Here is a 21,117-nt window from a genome sequence, read left to right as displayed (position 1 = left end):
CTTGTCATCTGTTTTGAATGACTCCCATTTGGATGCTTCTTTATTGCCTTTACATTTTGTATTAACATTCCTATGTTAACTTACGCTGTGTGCTAAAGTTAGAAGTGGGCTCACAGTTACAACTGCTTTACCCTTCCTTAATCAATTTGACCTCGTGTGTCTCTTGAGAGAACCATCAGAGCACACAGTAAGGCAAGATGTCTTTCATGGCTGTCTCCATGCACGTAGCAAAGGCCCCTTCAGTCACCACCACAAAAGAAAATATTCAAGTAAGACAAGTGAGGGCAATGGACTCATTAAGGGAAGTACTGGTGACCTTCTGGCAGAAATCCAAAGAGCTTGCAAAGGAATGGGGAATAAAATACCCATATGCTTGCTCAGCCTGTGTGGTTTAGCTGGCATGAAAGCAAAATAACAAGCTCATCCCTTAGGAAGAGAGGACAAGACATTAAGCAAAGCAGTTGAGGGTCATTTGGCATTTCAGAAATGGGGATAAAGGCATAGTGTAATGGTCCAGTAAATCTGACTGGAGGCTAGAGCCAGGAATCCTGATTGGCTGTTGTAGCTCACCCTGTGGCCGAAGGCTGGTAGTTCCATCTTCCTGTCTCTTTGTCTTCACATCAGAACATGGCAGGGATGTTACTAAAAACTTTGGCAGGTATTTTCTGATACTTAATTTAGTAACATTTTGAAAAAGACAGATGTACCTAGAAACATTAAATTTGTTAAACCATCTTGTTTGTACATTAGAAATCCTCGTGTGTACAACTATTACACTCAGACAGCAAGTTTACACTGTAATTAATTTCATAAAGCCAGCAGTATGAGTATTTCCAAGCAATACAGAGAACAAAAGCTACACATTCCTTGGAACTGGTCCCTGAAGTCCTTTGTGTGGGGATGGATAGACAGAGCGAGACACATATTTGTGGGCACAATGGAAAAACCCTGAGAGAGACTTTATATTATGTATAATAATATAACCTTGCTCTAGTAATAACAAATGACCACTCTTAAATCTTCTGATTTGGGTGGTAAAACGGAGAAAAAGAAAGAGAAGGAAAAATATGATTTAATAGAATCAGTTTGCACATAGGTTTGCTAATGGAGACTGAGAAAGTTTGGTGACTGGAGAAGACTAAGTCAAGGTGGAGTACACCCTCCAAATCTATTTACTCCATAGAAGCAGTAGAGTGACAAGACGAGAGGCTGAAGTGGGGACATGAGGTGGAGACACAGGGAATGAGGTGGAGCATGTTCTACAGCCACTGGTGGCTCTACAGCCATCATTTGTTATAATACAAATTTCTTCTTTAATTTCTTTTTTCTTCCTCCCACGCTTTACTTTTATTCTTTCCTGTACCCCCTCTTTTTTCTGTTTTTGCCTATTGCTCTGTCTGAGCCTGGCAGAGCTGCAGGAAGGCCGAACTCATGAGAGAGGCTCATTGAACTAATTTCACAGGGGAGGGCTCTGCGTGTGGATTAGAGAGTGGCTAATGGGGCATTACAAATACCTGAGGGTCATGTCTCATTGCCATGGCAAGCCAGATTTCTTCACATGAACTGGGTGCATTTGTGTCTAGGAAGAGGCTTTCAGCTTTAATGTACGCTAAACTCTTCCTCCATGATACTGGACTTGGTTGCTCTGAAAGCTGTACCCCAGGCTGCTGTCAATCAGCACTATCTACAATTCATCCAACCCCCCAAGATGCAAGTTTTTCAGGGTGGTGTTTTCATTACAGGTTCTTAACTGTGGCTCATCTCCTGCTGATACTGCACAAAACATGCCAAAAGCCTTCTTTTGTAGATAGAAATGAATCTTGATTGGTTTCCAAACATTCTGTCAGGAAATTGTACACAGCATATAAGCTCTAAAAGGCAAGGTGGTTCTTTTTTTTCCATTAGCATTTCATACAGGCATTTGTCTACTTTTATCCACATATGGTTTAGTTTTTTTAAAAAAAAAAAAATTCAAATATTTCAAATTCAGTACAGCTGAATGCTTCCTTTTGTATTGCTTAGCATGAAGAGTAATCAGAAAGAGAAATAAGTGGGACTAGCAGTTTTTGTACAATTTGCATTTTTTAAAATTGTTTTCTCTCTAAATAAAGGTGTTGATGTTGTATAGTTCCTATTCAAATCAATATGTTCATGTGTGATTTTAAATAGTAATGTTAATGTCAGTAGGACAGTATCTCAATCCCTCACTGCTCAGTAACCTCCGATATACAACATCTTTGTCTCCTCTTCTTTCCCCAGCACTGCAGTGACAACACCCACCATTGCCAATCAGATATGAATATAGTAGGTGCTTGGAAGAGAGGTTACACTGGAAAGAATGTTGTGGTCACCATCCTGGATGACGGCATTGAAAGGAACCACCCAGACTTGATGCAGAATTATGTGAGTGTCCACAGGAGCCCAGATTTCCTGCTTTGTTATTACTCAAAAATAATTTGCTGCTTCTAGAAAGATGGAGAAAAAGAGGAGGGAAGGGGGAAGAATCATGCAAGTGTTTCCTCAAATGTTAATACCAATGGGTAGAAGGAAAACAGGTTTTGATAATATGCATTGTTTTAGTTAAGACTGTGTTTCATCTGAATGTATTTAATATCTGGATGCTTCTTGTAGCTGAGTCCTGAATTTCTGAAGAACTGGAACCAATTATTGGATATTTTTTTTTCTCTTCTGCAATTTTTTTTACTTAATATCTTCACACTCTCAGAACTTAGAAATGGAATACACTGCTTTTCAGCTAACACATACAGCTGAATTCCATATTTGGCCAGTACATTTAGTCAGTGAGACAGAAGCTTTTCTCAAAGACAGAAATTTTACAGTAATCCTTCCATGCATTAATTTTTAAAGCTGTTTGTCATACTGCTAGAAACAATATGAAAGGAAAATATGTGACCTTTCATGATTCACTGAGTTAAGAACAGGTATAGAATATTCTGTTCTAGAATATTCTTTCTAATAACTCTCTTTTAACTCTACTGAGTCCCCTCACAATTTGTGATAGAGCTGCATCCATTGTTTTCCATGTTCTGTGTCCCATTTTGCCTAACAAGATTTCTGTTTGCTTGTGGTTCACCATATTTAGGTGACTGATTTAATCTGTCTTGGAAGCTGATAACATAAGGAGAATCTTCTTCTCTAGTGGGTTAGTTCCTGTGTTGGTGTCAGAGTTTGAAGCTGTTCAGAGCATCAGGTCCACATTTTGCTGGAGTGATTTGTCCTATCTTTTGGAAGTAGGCATTAGTTGAAGGCATGTAACCGTGAGGACCTTATTATTTGTTTGAAATAAAGTGTGCAAGGTGTACTTCTACACAGAGTAATAAAAGAAGCAAATATATTTGGATTGAGCTGGAGTGGTGAAGATGACCAGTTCAAGGCATGCACATACCTTAATTCCCATTACAAATGTAGATCTTATTAAAGAGCCCTAAACAAAGGCTTCTTGCCAGCAACTTTACTTCTTGATAGAGCATTAAGAGATTGTGACAAAAACATCTTTAACGACCCATTAAAAACCACAATGGTGTCCAGTTTAAAGCCACTTATTTTAAATTAGCCATATTTACATATGTATCCTTCCCTATGGTACATGTGGAACTAACATGTGAAAACAACTGGGGGGCAATTGCCTAATTTGTCAATGTATGCTTAGTCCTATCACATGACACATCTTTCATTTTAATATCTTATATTATTTAAATAAAGCAGATAAAATTTTACCTCCTCAGTGAATGACTCGGATTATATCATGTCACCTCATTCCAGTACTGCCCTACCACTGAATTGAAAGCAACAATTTCTATCCTTACTGCTCCTCTCTCCCTTTCCTGATGCCAGCTAGGAATTCCCCAAATTCACAAGCAATACACCTTGCTTGTTTGATCACATATGTGTTCTGTATCTCAGATTATAGCTGATGGGGCTGCAAATAGGAATATTTGAGGTGGATGTGTAACTGGTTTTGAATAAACAAGAGTTTAAAAATTGCTGCTTGCCATGTCAGCACAGCACATGTCACTGCATCGATTAATGAGAGCCATACAAACCAGCAGCCGTTCACTCTATGAACTCTTTTTAGCTGTAAGACCCATGATAAATATGGAACAAAAGGACAGATATCTTGCAGATATTTGAAACAGATATACTCTCAAGGAAATGGGGAAGCAGTTTGTGTTGCTTTCCAAGATGTAATTTTATAACAATATTCTTAAGAAAATTATATTATTCTTATTTCTTGAAACAATGTCTGAAATTTCAGTCATAGTCATGAAGATAATTTTTTGAATCTTAAAACATTCAGCAAAATCTCAGTTTTGAGAATGAACTTTCTTAACTTCCTAAAGATTTTTAGAAGAGAAGTAGTCTTCTGGTTAAATGAAACACCATTTTCTATTTCTTCCCTAGTGCTGGACCTATACTTTTTCAGAGCATTTTTTATCCTTATGTGTTTTCCAAAATTAAAATAAAATATATAATTTCCATATATAATGCTTTCCTAAAAGACAATCACCATAAAACCACAGGAGTATTAAGTTAACTTCTTTACTCTTTTGTAGGAACCTGCTAATGAATATATAGGTCACAGGAGTAGATGGCTAATTAATTAGCAACTGGTTTTCTTTCTTCTGTTGGATACAGGATTCGCAAGCCAGTTTTGATGTAAATGGAAATGATTTTGACCCTATGCCTCGATATGATGCCAGCAACGAGAACAAGTAAGGCACTATGACACCCTTCACATTTCCAATCTGAGCCACCAGATAGAAAGTACCAATTACTCTATGAAACTCTACAAAACTTTATTCCTCATAAAACAGAATGATCTGCATTAAAATCTTTGTGAAATACATGTTTTTGTTTTTTCCATGCACACATATGACTCTTTGAAATCATTTGAAACTATCTGAAAATACATAAAAATTGTTCTGAGAGTTCTGGGCATGTGAAATGAACCATTTTCAATCCCTTTGGGAGGCAGAATGTATGGGATGACTTGCTTTTCTTAAATATAATGTCATTGAATTATTAGGGTGTTATTATATGTTACAACTGTCCTAGTTTCTGAGTCTCTTGAACTTTGTAGAATTTTTTTATTGAAATAGGCAAATTAGTGGAGATTGTTGGGTTTTTTTCCCCTGCAACAATGTGATGGAGATAAAGTGATGGAGATTTTTCATTTGGAGTTAGATAAAATCACAGAAGTGGGAATTCTGGCAGGTTATATCTGTGTCAGATGACTAGTTTGAGATATCTCAATGAATGACATATTTCCCCTACAGAGTTCTGCTTTCTGATATTTCTCATTCCATCTTGCTCTTTAGATGTGCCACAGTTAAGGCTTGGAGAAAATCAGGGAGGACACTTCGCCTCAGGAAGTGGGCCACCTTTCTGTTCAGTGGATATTTGAGGGCAGTTATTTGTTGATAACATTTTATTAGCTAGGTACTTGGCAGAAAGAAACAACTTTCTGTGGAATTGCATCTTTTGAAGGAAGGAGAATACTCTTGTTTCAATATGTTGACTATACATTTTGTTTTCTTGAGGTTTGGGTGCTTGTTTTTGTTTTTTTTTTTTTAATTGTGAAAAGCATTTAATGCTTTCACAGAAAAGAAACTACAAATGTTGAAACCTTGTCCTTTACACAACTAAAATGCTTTGAGGGTTGTGTTGTTTCTTTCCTACAAACAAATTTTGTCCAGAAGAATGCAGCAGGTGAAAGCTGGGAGTCAGTTACAAAACTTAACGTTGATTAAACTGCAGAAACAAGTTGGAGCAACGTTGAATCACACTTAGATGGGAGAATCCTCTCCTTGTCAAAACCTTCTTCATAAAGGCAGGAAAAGCTGTTACATCATAATAGGACAGGCAGAAGAACAGGGCCTTGTTACTTGCCCTCTGCAAATACTCTTCAGCTGAGCTGCTGTGTTTGCATCACAGCACATCCCTCTCTTCTGCTGTCCAGCACACACCTATACCTACACACACCTCAGGGATGCATCCTGGCTCATCTGTGAAAAGATGTTCCTCTTCTTGGACTTGGGGCGTAACTTGGAGACTTTGAAATTTCAGTGGACTTCAAGGACTTCTGGGTGCAGCAAGAAGCCACATACTTTTACCTGTGAAATTGAATCTTTTTTCTTTGACTGAGAAGAACTGAAGTTACTTTCTTAAAAAGCATGTCCAGAAAAGGGAGTCTGCTTTCTGTTTTACTAGTAGTTAAAGTTTTATACAGAATATAAATTTGGACTGCTTCTTTTATGTCCTAGAGCCTAGAGGGTTTTGGTTTTCATACCCTGCCTCCCCCTTAAGTACTTTACCTGCCCAGCTTCCAAGATTCTGCACTGAAATGTGGGTGATAGGAGGGCAGAAGCTGTGCTGTACTGAGCTTTGTCAGTGTTATCAGGAGGTGCAGTGTCAGTGTAGAGTCAGCTTTTGGACACCAAGGATACATGAAGCATGTTTTCAGTGCAAGATTATTTGGCAGCCTAACATCTTCTAAGGACTTGGAGGCTCAATGTTTCAGTTGGCATACGCACAAAGTGTGATAATCAGCAGCTAACCACCTTCAGTGTTTGCTGCTCTTGCCCTTTTTCCCTAGTTGTCCCTAGACTAAACAAAGAGTTAAACCACTGCATGATTACTGAAAAGCATTACTAATAGCCTGTCTATATTTTTTGTATCTAAAATACCTTCAGAAATTGGAGCAGGAATTCAGATTGTCCAGCATACATGGCCGTTTGGCACTAGATACTCAAGTTGTGTCAGAAGTCGAGCTAAACACAGGCAGGGTACATTCTGAAAGCCATGCATTACAAAGAATTCATAATGTGTAGATCAGTTTGGTTGATTCCTGCTTCCTGCGGTAGCAGCTGGACAGACAAAATTGCTTTATAGGGATTTGTGTTTTTCAATGAAGGTGGGATGTACAAATGCGCTGTAATTTTCATGATGATGTAGTTTATTCTGCCTCATTTCATAATCCAACTTTAAGGGATGGAATGATAAAGAGCAAAAGGAATTGCTATAAAAATAAACAGGTGTCTGGGCGGTTCTGCATGCAGCTGTGAAACATCAGAGTATTGGATCTGTGTGCTAGCTTTTCACTTTTAATTAGAGTGAAGACTTTCTGTTGCTGAGACTTATTGGTGAGTGAAAAGGGGCAAGAAAAATGATTGTAGATTACTTTAATGTGAGTACCAGCATGGCACTTTCTAAAATTACATTTTGGAAGTTCTATGTTAAATCTTCTATTAGCTAAGGAGAACAGGAGGGTAGGAAGAAACATTAGACTAGTATTTCAAGGCCTGTAGTCAAAATGGGTGGGATGATAGTTTCTTTAACTACTATGGTATGTAGGCATACTGCCAAAAGTTTCCTTTGGTTTCTACAAATTGCCAGCAAATCACAAAGCTTCTAAATGGTACAGACTTACACTAGAGTTTCCTTTTGCTCAGAGGCAGTCAGCTGTGGATGAAGTAACTTGTGCTATGCAAGGCATCTTGTTTTGGTTTACTGCTTTATTCTTTTTTCTGTTATTCCATTGCTATTTGTTAACATCTATGTTTATAAAACTAGGCATTATCGGTCTCAGGTCCATAACAGAATGCAAATGGGATCACTGAAATGGTACTGTGCTTATTGTATAGCCTCAGGCAAAAACCAGAAATGTTCATAGTATTTTTTGATTTTGACCAAACAAAAATTACTTCTTCTGTTTCATAAGAAATTTCTTAGGGATCGTATTTCAAAGCTTAGATTTTACTATGGTGATGGGTACTTTTATAAAACAGAGGGACTTCTAAAAAAACTCCTTTAAATAATACCAGTTGACTTTAATGCAGTTCTTATTAAACTTACATAAGAAAAAGTAAAAGGAGCTGTTATTTCTGTTTTGGAGATACTGAGTCACTCTTTGGATGCCTCTTCAACATTTTTCAATGATGCATCCCACTACATAAATAATTTATTTCAATAACCTCCTAAATTGCTTTTTAATGAGTGTAAGATTTTGAGAGACAACAATTCTTGTCATTCAAAAGTTATTAGAAACAGAATTTCTTATGTCTAAACTTTGCAATATGGGGAGAACTTCACAGCATTTCTCACAAACAAAAAGTTAGTGAGTTGGTGAGTTTCAGTCCTGTTTGATCCAACACACTGGCATTGTCTTGCCATGGCATCCATTATGATTCATTATTACTTCCATTTGCCAGTCACATTAACATAGATGCCAAATAAAACACCAAAATCTTAATTTTCTTCATAGAATGACAGACTGCTGGTTTATACTCTCTGCTTAGGGTGAAGGCCTGTAGTACCTCCAGAGTCATTTAATCATATTTGGTACAAGATACTTGACAGGCAGATCATCTTCTGTTTCTGCCTGGATAATCAATAGAAGAAAATTGAAAAGCTTTTTGCCTGCTGTGACACTCTTCAGTGCAGATACCTGAAGAACTGAGCACAGCAAACACAGAGAGCCTCAAGTCTCTCACTGGTGATGTGAAAGATCATTTCAAAAGGTTCCACAGCAGCAGTGTGACAGAAAGGAATGCTAAGAACTGGCAGTATCTTTCTATATAGTTTGAGTGCTGGTATGCACCTGTTGCTATTGATTTTAAATTTGCTGTATTGTGTCCTGCAGACAAAGCAGAAGGGAAGATAAACTATAAAGAGAAGCACTGCTCTTTCTTGTGCTTTCAGTTGGAGTAAGGTATTAGCTCTTAGGTAAAGGCTTTTTTGTCAGAGGGAATCTCATTTGTTTTTGGTATTCTCCTGGTACCCTGACTTTTCAACATGACATTCTCCTGCCTCTGGAGGCTGAAAAACCAAAAGCATAAAGTGGTGTTGTCAACTGGCTAAGTGCAGTCTTTAATGCCAGAAAAGCATCTCTGATAGCTCAGAAATACTCCTTAAGGGGGAGGTAATTTAGGCTAGAGAATTCACTTAATGTGTATATGTGTTTCAGATCAACAGAATTAAATACTTACACTGAGTCTGGTATTGTTGATTCCAGGTACCAATGACTAAATGTCAGGTGTCTAGTGTATCTCAGTGTCACTGCAAATTTCATGGACTTTAGTTAGGATTCTTAGGAAACTGCAGATTTTGGATTGTTTTCTCTAACTGGTGATGTGTTCATTTGTGAAAACCAGGGTCTGAACCAAGGAGTCAGAGGTCATTGGTATAGAAGCTGCAGTCAATGACTGCAATCCTATTTATTGTGTTTTATTGTGTTTTGGTTGTATTCTGGTTCTAAACTCATTGCTGTTATGGCCACATCCTATTGCGCTGCAATTTTAGCAGATGTTAGTAATGAAGTTCAGTCTGTTTCAGCTTACAGACTGAGATGCCACTTTTTGTAAGGAACATTGTTGGCGATTTATCAGCTAATCTCCAAGTTACAATCGATTGACCAGTCATGGTTTAGAAGTGGTATTCCACAGTTTACCATTCTCAATAAATACTAAAGACCTTGTGTCACTCCTTTCACTTCTTCCTGCTCCCTTGCAGTGGGGCTAGAGAGGAGAATTGGAGACACAGGAGGTGAAGATCATTGGCCGAGATAAAAACAGTTTACTGGGAACAGCAAGGAAATAAGAAGGCCAATAAGAGAGTGTGCAAGATAGGTGAACAGTCCACATGTGATTGCTCACTGCAGACCCCAGCACTAGACATCGAAGTTCTACAAACCAGCAGTCCCACAAACAACACCCCTTTGAACAACACTCCTCTCCCCTTCATGGCTCAAGGTGGTATCAAATAGCTGGTGGCCTCATCCCTCCTGGCTGCTGCAAAAATTAACCCTCTCCTGGCCAGAACCAAGTCATGACCCAACTAAGTGCCATGGGGCATGATGGTGCGTGGAGAATATCTTACTGCATGACATACCAGATGTTGCCAGTAGTTGTTGCTTGCTTGCCATAGTTAAATGTTCCAGGGTAAAATTGTAAAGATAAGGAAGATAAAATTTGCAGCTTGCAGAATTGTACTGTGATGAAGTATAATAATTTTACAGGTTCATTTGGAGCAATTTTTTCTTCACTTTCTGTTTTAACTGTTACTTAGAGTCTTTGGGTGCTGTTATACAACATGCTTATCCTTCAGATTGCTATACTTCAGGGGCAATCATCATACATGCTTTATTTCTTCTCTCTCAGGGTTGAACTGAAAACATGTGGATAGAATCTTTAAGCATAAAACTTTATTTTCTTGAAAGGAAATTGTTGTAAAAACATGGAGCACAAATTGTTACTATATATTGCATTTGATAATGTTTTTCTTTTAATGCAAAACAGGTGTTTAACCTATAGGATGAGATGAGGTGTGCAATAAAACAGAACAGACAACAAACTAACAGTTGATGTCTTGAAGTTCTCATGCTTTGCTATTTCAGAAGAAAATGTTTGTCCATTTGAAGTTTTCTGAAAGACTTGCTGGAAGCTGAGGACAATTAGCCAGGCTAGAGGAGGCGCAGTCTCTCTTAAGTCAATTCACCTACCCATGGTAGGCACCCCTCATCACTGGTGTTTGATCAGTCCTTGATGACAGCATTTCATATTCACAAGGCACAAAAAATTCATTGGACTACAAGCCTTGGTTAAGTAGCCTTTTGATCCAGGTTCCAGCTTCAGTAGTAGAAAATCTTATCATGAAGGTTTTGTCAGACTGCCAAAAATTGTCCTTTTGTTAAACTCTTCTAATCTGCTCACTATGTTATCACACTGTGTTACATAGTGCTGTCTGACAACCATAAGTGTTATATTTTATAATTTTTGAGAGCCATAGAAAGAAAATTTTTGAGTAGTCATTGAAAGTGAGAGGAGTGAAACAGAGGAATAAAGAAAACACAAGTTCCACTAGAATTTCAGTTGAAATATGAAAAAATAGTCTTTTTTCTATACCCTGGTATCAGTCACTGAGCAGTATTGTTTACTACTTAACTGGTGTTTGAGGAACAGTGCTCTTCCTTTGTATGATGTATAAGACTCTCATGGTCTCAAAACATTTAACCACAACACTTAAGGAAAGCCTTCTTTCTGTTTCTAATTACTGAAGTACCAGACAATGAGCTCACAAATAAAATTAAGTTCTGAAGCATTATGCAATTGCTTCTAGTGCTTTTATGTAAATTACTGATCACAATGAGTCAGATATTCCCTTACAATTCAAAGTTAACAACAGGAGGGATACAAACTTTTCTGAATTCTTTTCTATCAAAAGTTAGATGTGAAAGGCTTTTTTCAGATGTTCTTTTTCCCAGATTATTTTTTTTTTAATGCATGTGTCTGTATTTTGAGGTTTTGAACTTAGCAGGGGGGAATTTGCAGCTACAGTAGGCTGGTCTTGATGTGGTAAAATGACAAACCACTTTCAAGTTGCATGCATACATACATATACAGCTGAATAGAATTTTAGAGCACAAATACATTTTTCTGTGCTTTCCACTTTTCAGACAATATAGGTATGGGAGAAAGTTAAAGAGTGAATCCATGGTCATGGATTTTGCCAGATGATTTCACAGTTAGTCAGCACAGTCAAAGGTAGTGCAAAATGTGGTTCATTGAGATTTTTCAGCTGGCAGTAGTGTAGCATTGATTGCTCTTCTAATGTTTGTGGCATCAAGGCTGACCTCTAATTATAGGTTTGACAGAGCAATTCTGAATCCAGTATCAAAAGCTTTTAAATGGAAGCATTTTATAAATATATTATTAATGGCTGAACTTTGGCAAAGTTATGATAGAAATGAATGTCTTAATGGCATTACTAGGGGTTTTTTATAAGAAATTTTCAGATGCTGCTTTTCTTTACAAATTAAAATATGTGCATTTATAAGGTTATTGCCGCTGGCAGGTTTATTTTTATAGCCTTGATTTATATTTCTGTGATTCTGTAATTTTTCTTAAAGATATGGTCAGATTATTACCTCAGACGTTTTATCCAGGTCAGATTACTCTCTCAAAGATGAATTGTCTTTTTCTTTTTCCTGAAGGAAAATAATCAAGATAGAGAAATTCAGAAATAGAAGTAAAGGAATGCATATCACAGATGTAGATTGCAGTGATGAGTACAACCTGGTTTAAAAATTACTTGTACTGCTGTATAGACTCAAAGCAACCATCAAATATCTGGTGTTAGAAAACTTAGAAGGAGACTATGGCTTGCTTACTTAGCCAAAATGCGTGATGGTGAGGCTGTTGGCTAGGTTTGTCAAGGAATGGCTTGGTTTGTCAAGGAATGGCAAAGACAGTGTAGTGAGAAGGTATGTTTTACTTCTCCTTTCAGCCCAAACTTCTGTCCCTGCACTTCTCTTCTTAAACTCCATGAACATCAGATGAACAGCTGCTAACTTGTTCTGCACTGAAGTGAGTGTGTGAGAATTAGACTTCCAATGCTGAAACCCTTTTTCCAAGTAAAAGGAAACTTTACTGCTGCTGAATCAATTACATAAGTTTCATTAAAAAGCAATTACCAACACAGATGAGAGTAGGACTTGCATTTATTTCAGCAATTTCCTCATTCATCTTTGAAATGCATCTTTAAGGAGAAATGGAAGGTCCGTTTAATGCAGAACAGCATCAATTGAAATTTAGGATTAAGCACAGTACATATCTTGCACAGCACAGTTGAAATTACACTCAGAATTTAAGATGGGTAGGAAGTATGTCTCTGAGTTGGAATATGTTGCAGATCCAGAGGTACATAGTCTTAATTTCTTTAAAATATTTCACAGCAGTCATCCACTATGAAAAATGGAGTATGCAGACTAGAAGAAGATCCATCCATGACCTGTGTGCACATCACTGTATTGCTCCTCCTTTTTGTGTTGTGACTTTGGTGTCCTTGCATCTGTCAGTAGCTTCTTTGCATGAAAGAAAATTTTCCCTAAGATGGTTCCCCTAAACTGGTCTTGGGATCTCCAGAGGCTTCTAGGACTTCTTTTCCTGCAAAGGACATCTAAGCATGAAACTCCAGATTTGCATTCTTGTATTCATAAGATATTTTTCATTTCTGCTTAGGTCTGATTTCAGTAGAACTGATGAAAAACATTTTTGAAAAACATTTTTTTCTGTGTTGTTGGGACTTCCGTTACACAGAAGTGTGGAGATTTTAAGTTGTCTGCCTGGACTGCAACAGAGCCTTTAATACTGTCTCCCATGTTATTCTCCTGTAAAAGCTGACAGGTCACAGCTTGGGCAGGTGCCCTCTTCTCTGGGTTGAAAACCTGACTGGCTGTCCAGGCCCAGAATATGGTGGTGAATGATGCTGCATCCAGGTGACATCTAGTCACTAGTGGTGCTCCCAGAGCTCTGTGTTAGGCTCAGTCCTGTTCCATATCTTCATATCATATCCTGTTCAATATCTTTATTGATGATTTGGAAGAGGTAATGGAGTGTAAACTGGTAATTTGTGGGTGGTGCCAGGATGGGTGCATGTTGATCTGCTGAAGGGCAGGCAGGCTCTGCAGAGGAATCCGGACAAGATGGATTGATAATGTGAGGCCAACTGTGAGGTTCAACCAGGCCAAGTGCCAAGTCCTGCCCTTTGGTTACAGCACCCCATGCACCACCACAGGCTGGGGACAGAGTGGCTGGAAAGTGGCCCAGGCAAAAGGACTGGGGGTGCTGGTTGACAGCCACCTAAACCTGAGCCAGAGTGTGGCCAGGTGGCCAAGAAAGCCAAGGGCATCCTGGCCTGTGTCAAGAATAGTGGTCAGCAGAACCAGGGAAGTGATTGCCCCCCTGTGCTTGACCCTGGTGATGCTGCTTCTGGAGTTCTATTTCCAATCTGGGCCCCTCACGTGAAGAAAGACAATGAGGTGCTGGAATGCGTCCAGAAAAGGGCAGCAGAGCTGATGGAGGGGCTAGAGGCTAAGTCCCGTGAGGAGCTGCTGAGGGTAGGGGTATTTAGCCTGGAGAAAAGGAGGCTCAGGGGAGGCCTTGTTGCTCTCCACTATTGCCTGAAAGGAGGTCATAGTAAGGTGGGGGTTGGCTTCTTCTCTGAGGCAACCAGCAACAGGATGAAGACATAGTCCCAAACCGCACCAGGGGAGCTTCATGGAGGACATCAGAAATAATTTCTTCACGGATGGGATTGTTTAAACATTGGAAGAGACTGCCTAGAGCGGTGGTAGAGTCAGTTTCCCCAGAGGCATTCAAGAAAAAGCTGGATGTGGCACAGAATGCCATGATCTAGTTTACATAGTGGTGATCAGTCAAAGGTTGACTTCACTTGTCCTGAAAGTCTTTTCCAACTTAAATTATTCTGTGAAAGAACATAGACATTGGTTTACATCATGGTTCTATGTTTTGTACTTGTGACCAGAACAGTGTTGATAATGCATATTTTAGCTGCTGCTGAGCTGTGCTTACAGAGCACCAAGGCGTTCTCAGTAACTCACACTGCCATCTCATTCAAAGAGCCTGATCAGGGACAAGAGGCTCAAAAGAGGCACAGCTGGGACAACAGGTTCCAGCTGGTCAGAGATAACCTGTGGCTTTTAATAGTGTGCTCCGAACTAAAGCTGGGGAGGTTATTGCCAAAGTAAGTGTTGATGGGAGAGTGGCTGGGCATTAAGTCTGCTTGTGGTACATGCTGAGTAATTGTCTATGGCTCACTTAATTGTGTTTTACTTCTTTTCTTTGCCTTTATTTATTGAACTGCTTTTATCTAAAATGATAAGTTTTTCTCTCATCTGTTCCTTCAGTTCTCCCACCAATCCCAATAGGAAGGAGGAAATAACTGACTGGGTGGGAGCCAGCTGTCTGCCAGGGTCAATATCTCAGCCTTTTAATAACGTACTAGATCTCAGGAGTTTAGTAACTAATAGCTTTGGAAAGCTTCTTTATGGCAACAGATATCTCAAGCATTATTCCTGCAAGCTCAGTTTCAGTGATAAGTTGACCAAGGAATCTTTGGTAGTATAAGCTACATTTTGCATACATAGTAGACACATTCTACAGTCCAGGGAAATATTCAAACATGGAGCTGGTGCAGAGTTGCTGATCCCACAGTTGCTGTGCTGGTCCATTTGTCTTTGTAAGCATCATATAAACATAATGTAACTGTCAGGGCAATGGAGGTGGAAGAAAAAAAAAGAAAAGTAGAAAACCAACTTTACTCCTTTGATTCCTTTAACTCATATAATTTCAGGTATTACATGTAACAACAGCAGATACACTTGTCAGAGGAAATTGTGGTGTCTACAGATATATAAGACACTTCAAATACATAGGAAACTATCTATCTCCAAACCAGGTGAAGGACCCCTGAAACCTAAGAAATCAACTTGGCAGCTATAAGAACAGATAGATGAAAATCTTAAACCCAGTAAATCACATCACTTGGTTTCTTCATGCTCAATTAGGTTGCAGTATCAAGTCTTCTAATTCACAAAGCAAACATCTACCATAGGCAAGAATAATGTGGAAGAAAACATTCTTGCTTCTCATTGAAATTTTCCTGCCTCTCACTGGCTTAAATGTTGTTAGCTAGTTTGTGCAGGGTTGCTAAGAAACTTCAGTCCAAAGTTTTATTCCTGGCTTTGTTTACAGAAGTTATATGGTGATTTGCTTACAGAACAAAGAAAATTGTGTAGAACTTAAATATTTGTTCTGAAAGTTTTAATTAAGATGTGGCTATTCTAATAGAGGTGTTTCCTTTAGTCTCAGATTTGCAGTTCAAGCTTTTGGTACCTCTTCATTAGAATGAGAATGGAAGTCTCTTCTTACATCCAAAAAGTATTACTTTTTAAATACTTTAGATGTTATAGTAAAAGTGATGAAATTAATGCAAGTACAAAATGAAATTTGTGTGGTTTAATCACTTTTACAAAAAACAGATGAAAAACTGCTTCACCTGTATCCATCTCAACCAAAGCTTTCTTGCTGCACAGATATCGTAGTGCAGCCAGTATATAGTAACCTTTCCCAAGTATAAGAGTGTTCACTGTAGGTGGTACCTTTGGAATTTTCAGCAGCAACTTTCTAACAAGCTTTATTCATTGTGTCCAAGAGTTTGTTTTCTAAGGATATCTTGGGTAAATATGGGTGGACTTTCCTCGGAATATAAATATATGGCATAGCCAAAATAATAATTCTGTCATGTTCCAGTTCATACTCTAAAGGTTTCAAAGACTATTGAAAATTTTAATAGATCATTGACTTTGGATAGCCATATTCAGAAACACTGATAACAGTTCATTAGTGAAAGAGGATATAAACCAGAAGATTAAATTTATAGGAACCATTCATAAAGCATACTAAGAGTTTCTGATTTGTGTAAATGAACATTGGGAGTGACACTAACTTGGTTTGCAATCTGAGGCCTTGTTCCCAAATTAGGATTAATTTTAGACTCAAAAGACAAAACCTGAAACTATGTTCATTATCCATATCTTTTTGTGAAGAATTACTGTGAGAGATCATTTTTCAAATCTCATCCTGAATATACATATATCAGGTATATTCATTTTTCATATTTCATTTTCATTTTTCGTATTTCATTTTTGAGACGAACAAGGGTAAATTAAAATGAAGTAAAATATTGTTAAAATAGTATAAGAAGCTGTCTGCAAAGATTTTTTCTCATTTAATACACTTTCTTTACTTACGTGAGAGTTTTTGTCAAGTCTTTCAAGAAAACTCTTAGAGGGGCAAGTGTATACCCACCTTTCTGCCTTCTTCTCCCCAAAGAAGCAAGGTATTTGTTTTTTGTGGAAATACTGTGGATTTCAGCTAGAGAGACCTGAAGTCCTGAATGATCCAATATAGGTTACTTTACTGCTGTCATCTTCTGGCACTTCTCTGATGTGAGAGAGGGCTGGTATCCCAAAGAAGGAGGAGATGTACTGAGAAAGTGGTTTATTCTGTTTGTTATTTTTAGCAGTTGCCTTGGGAAGTTTCAAGGATACCTTTATTGGGCAAGAGTATAGTATCACCCTGCTGTTATTCAAAGTTAAGCAAGTAATGTTATTAGGATACTGCAAGATCTTCAGTTCTAGGACTGTGTTCTAGTCACTGAGGCTGTTGTAAACTCAGAGGATTAGGAACAGAGAATTTAAACTTTATGTTGAAGCAGTAATCCCAAGTATAAGGAATTAGCTAAATTAACTATTTTTAAAAAGTACTTCCATTTTTTTCTTTGTATAAAAACACATTCCTGATTTTGTCCTTTTTCCCTCATTAAGATGCATAATGTAGTTGTTCTCCTTACCATTTTGCTAGCCAAGATTTGAACTTAAGCTTTTTTTGGTCTTTTTTTTGGTACGTCATGAGCAAAGTGATAAAGCTATCTAATCTCTGAGATATCAGAGCCACATCCAGTCTTTTCTTAAACACTTCCAGGGGTAGTGACTCCACCACCTCCCAGGGCAGCCAATTCCAATGCCCATCACTCCTTCTGTGAAGAAATTCTTCCTAATGTCCAGCCTAAACCCTTCCTGGTGCATCTCAAGCCTGTGTCTTCTTGCTGTTGCCTGGGAGAAGAAACCAACCTGATCTGCTACATCCTCCTTTCAGGGAGCTGTAGAGAGTGATAATGTCTCCCCTGAGCCTCCTTTTCTTCTCTATTCTTTCAGCTGTACAAAAAGAGACTGCCAGAATTGCTTGTAGCATCCTTGTTCTAGGATTTTCCACCCTTTCTACAGCCTCTCAACTAACCTGGTTGAGAGGTTATAAAAAGAACTGGCATTTGGTTATAAAAAGAACTTTTTGCTTATGTGGCGGGGGAATCTTGAAGTCTAAGAAGCCTCATATGCTTCTATTTCAAAAGCAGACAAAGTAGTGCTTTTCATTAGGTATATCTAGGTAGTCATATACTCTTCCAAGGTAATACTAGCCTTGATGTTACTGTTGAATAAGTTTAATTCCAGAACACAGGAGCTGATCTGTGCAAGTTTTACTTGCGATTTGCTTTTGTGACTTAAGAGCAAGAGTTGGATTGCCCACCTTGAGAAGGTTACTGTACAGTTAGTATGAAAGTCAGTATGAGAAAAAAAGCTCAGCTGAAAGTTTTGCTGTGTTGGTGAATGAACTGTTGTATTTCTTCCTACCAGTGATTTTTTTCCTTCCTGAAAAGAGGCTGGATAAAAATTTTGTCTTGGATTAAAGTATATTATGACATCAGTAATTTTTAAAAAATTTTTCATACATTAGACTCTATACTTGGCTAAATATAAATTATTTACTGATTTTGTTTGATATTTTTATTCTACATCTTATTTCATTGGCTCCCTCAGACCATCTATTCATTGTTTGTTTTGAAAAGAAAGAAAAAAGGCATATTTGTTTTATATGTTCAGTAATTTTCCCACTCACAAAAATAACACTGTAAAAGGCTAATGAAAGTGTAGAGGCATATTCCTTTCCTAGGCTTGCATCAGAACTTCACAGTTGTGACAAATTGACTGCTAATAGCGAACAAATGCTGAGAGTGGCAAGTCAGCATTGCTGCTACCCATGCTGTTAAGTTTAAAATTTGCGTGTCTGACGTGTGAAGTGTTCCATGTGTTTGTTTTAATGCTGTCATCTTTGATTTTGTGAGAAATAGATGAGATATTTTCAAGTTGTCCTAAAAGCAACTTCCCATAATCATGCAAAAAGTCATTAGCCCTGGGGACGTTGACTGGAGATCTTCCAGTCCTGTGCTGTAACCACATTACAACACCGTGATGCTGAGAAACAGTATTCTGCCTGTGATGACACCCAGGTCTTTGGCATTTTTCTTGATATCTCACATTAAAGATTTGTGTAACTTGTTTTTCATATTTACTCTGTCATCTTTCTCCCCTGTTAATGTCCAAATATCTCTCCTTTGGGAAGTAGTTTTATTATTGCTGTTTTTCAGCTGTAGCAGATTATGTTCTGAAGGCAAAATATTGATATTTTGCCTGTCTGTGCTTTTAATGTGTGACAGTTCCTTTTTATGTCCTTACTCAGATGTACCTAGAAAATAATCTCAACTTCATGTCAATTTGGAAAGTGTTTTCCACCCTCCAGATTATTAGAGAACATTTATAGATGAACAGCTCTAAAATAATATTTTTTCAGTGCTATGTAAGACATAAGTCTGGGATGCAGTAAAGTGCATTTCTAATGATTGCTGTTAAAACATGTTTTTTCTCCAGCCCCAATAAGTTATTACATTGTAACCCTTCAGATACCACACTTCCTGTTGAGGATTATATTGCAGTTTAGGAGATAACTTTAAAAACATTTGAATGTTTAAGTGACCAAGAGTTTTGCGAAAAATAAATTCCAGCTCAGGAATTTTCCTGCAAATACCAATAGATACCCAAATTTCTATTCTCTCTCTTTCAAGAGGACTGAAGTTGTTATAATATTTAAAATTCCTTTATTCCTATAATTTTCAATCTCCACCAACCACATAACTTAGTTCATGCTACAGGCTACATCCCTGGGATTCTACTCTAATTTATAATAATGACTAAGTTGGATTTTTATTTCTTACTACTAATGTACTGTCTTTATGCGTAGGAAGTTTCCCTCTCTGAGAAAAAGGGCATACCAAGAGGGCATGTTAAAGCACATACAACTGTACTCTAGAAATGTAGAAATACCTACAGACATCAGCTTAGTGCATGTAATTCATTAATAAATCATTCCCTGCCTGGTGAAAGGCATATGGCTAAACTGCAGCTTCCCAGACAGAGACTGCATTTGCCCAGAAATCCCTCGTAGGTACCAAGTTTGGGAAGATGTCACGGCAGGAAGGTCTTTCAGTAGAGAAAGTGAGCAGAACTGGTGTTGCGCACATTACTTGGCCATGGGGTAACCATCATGTTAGATGATACAGTGGAAATGTAATCTTTTTGACAGGGTCTGTTGGATGTAGCTACCAAAGTAGCAGGTATCCGTATATTCCATCTGGAGCCAAGGGGAAGTTCGAGCTATTTGTTCCATTCTTCTCCATGCGTGGCTTTTACCCATTCACTTTCTCTACCAAAAGACATTCCTCCATCCTTCCCAAACTTTGTACCTATGAGGGATTTGTTGGCAATGCGGTCTCTGTCTGGGAAGTTACAGTTTAGCCACATGCCTTTCACCAGGCAGGTAATGATTTCTTAATTAATTATATGCACTAAGCTGATGTCTGTAGGTATTTCTACATTTCTAAAGTATAATTGCATGTACTTTGATGTTTGAGTGATAATACCTCAAAACTTGCATGTGACACCTAACAAAACCATAACAAAAAGAAGGGATATAACATCTTGTAAAACTTCTTAAGACAGGTCTTTTCATTTCAGTATTAAGACATTGTTAAAAGGCATTACTTCAAACACAGAGCTAGAAGACTATTTGGAAATACTTTAAAATAAAAAAGGGATCTTTTCAAAACTTGTTTTCCTATGTGATTTTTGAATTATTTACTTCAGGCTTTTCAAATTAATTCTATAAATTGGTACGACATTTATTTGCCAATTAAAGGAAGCAGGTTTTTTTTATCAAATTAAGCCGAATTAGGCTTTAAAATTAGTCTTCATATGAAAAATAAACTTCAAATTTAGTCTTGAAAAATTCTCTGGTCAAGTTTGGCAACCAAATAATGAATTGTGACAGATCAATAGAAAATTTCTTGAGATAATATTATTGTGAAATCTTGAGCCAGCTTTAGAATTAATCAGTTTCCAACTTTTCAGTTTGATTTCGTGAATAAATTACACTTTTCTCATAGGTTATGTATATATTGCCTGTCAAATAAACTGAATTATGGTCTTTGACATTTTAGCAGTTTAGCATTGATCATTTATATTGCTTATTTTTTTGTTTCGTCTCTTTTTTCCTAGTCCTAGATTTACATTAATCCATTCCAAACAAGTCATCTTAGTGTCTCCCATCTAAATGTCTTAAAAGAGTAAGGGCAAAAAATTAATAATAAAGAAATAAGGAATAACTCTATGCAAATGAGCTGTACCAAAGGAAAGCAGCAGTGATTCTTGTCTGTAATATGAGCATCAACTTTAATTAAAAAGCACATGTGTTGTCCAAATGTGTGTGCAAGCAAGTCTGTCAACCACCACCAGGAGAAGAGTGTCTGTGTACACAGCTGATCTCAGCCTCTTCTGAAGTGCTTGCT

General features: G+C 37.7%; 1 protein-coding gene across 2 annotated transcripts in view; it reads left to right on the top strand.

Moving 5' to 3' along the window:
- PCSK5 (proprotein convertase subtilisin/kexin type 5) overlaps positions 1 to 21,117 on the top strand; it is a 226,691-nt gene that overhangs the window by 68,505 nt on the left and 137,069 nt on the right. For both annotated transcript variants that reach the window (XM_058824331.1, XM_058824333.1), the window contains exons 4-5: positions 2,260 to 2,403; positions 4,657 to 4,733. In XM_058824331.1, coding sequence (XP_058680314.1) covers positions 2,260 to 2,403; positions 4,657 to 4,733 — 221 coding nt within the window. The remainder of the gene's footprint in view (positions 1 to 2,259; positions 2,404 to 4,656; positions 4,734 to 21,117) is intronic.

The sequence above is a fragment of the Ammospiza caudacuta genome, chromosome Z (genome assembly GCF_027887145.1).
Source record: "Ammospiza caudacuta isolate bAmmCau1 chromosome Z, bAmmCau1.pri, whole genome shotgun sequence".
NCBI lineage: Eukaryota > Metazoa > Chordata > Aves > Passeriformes > Passerellidae > Ammospiza > Ammospiza caudacuta.
This window is presented reverse-complemented; position numbering and strand designations above follow the sequence as displayed.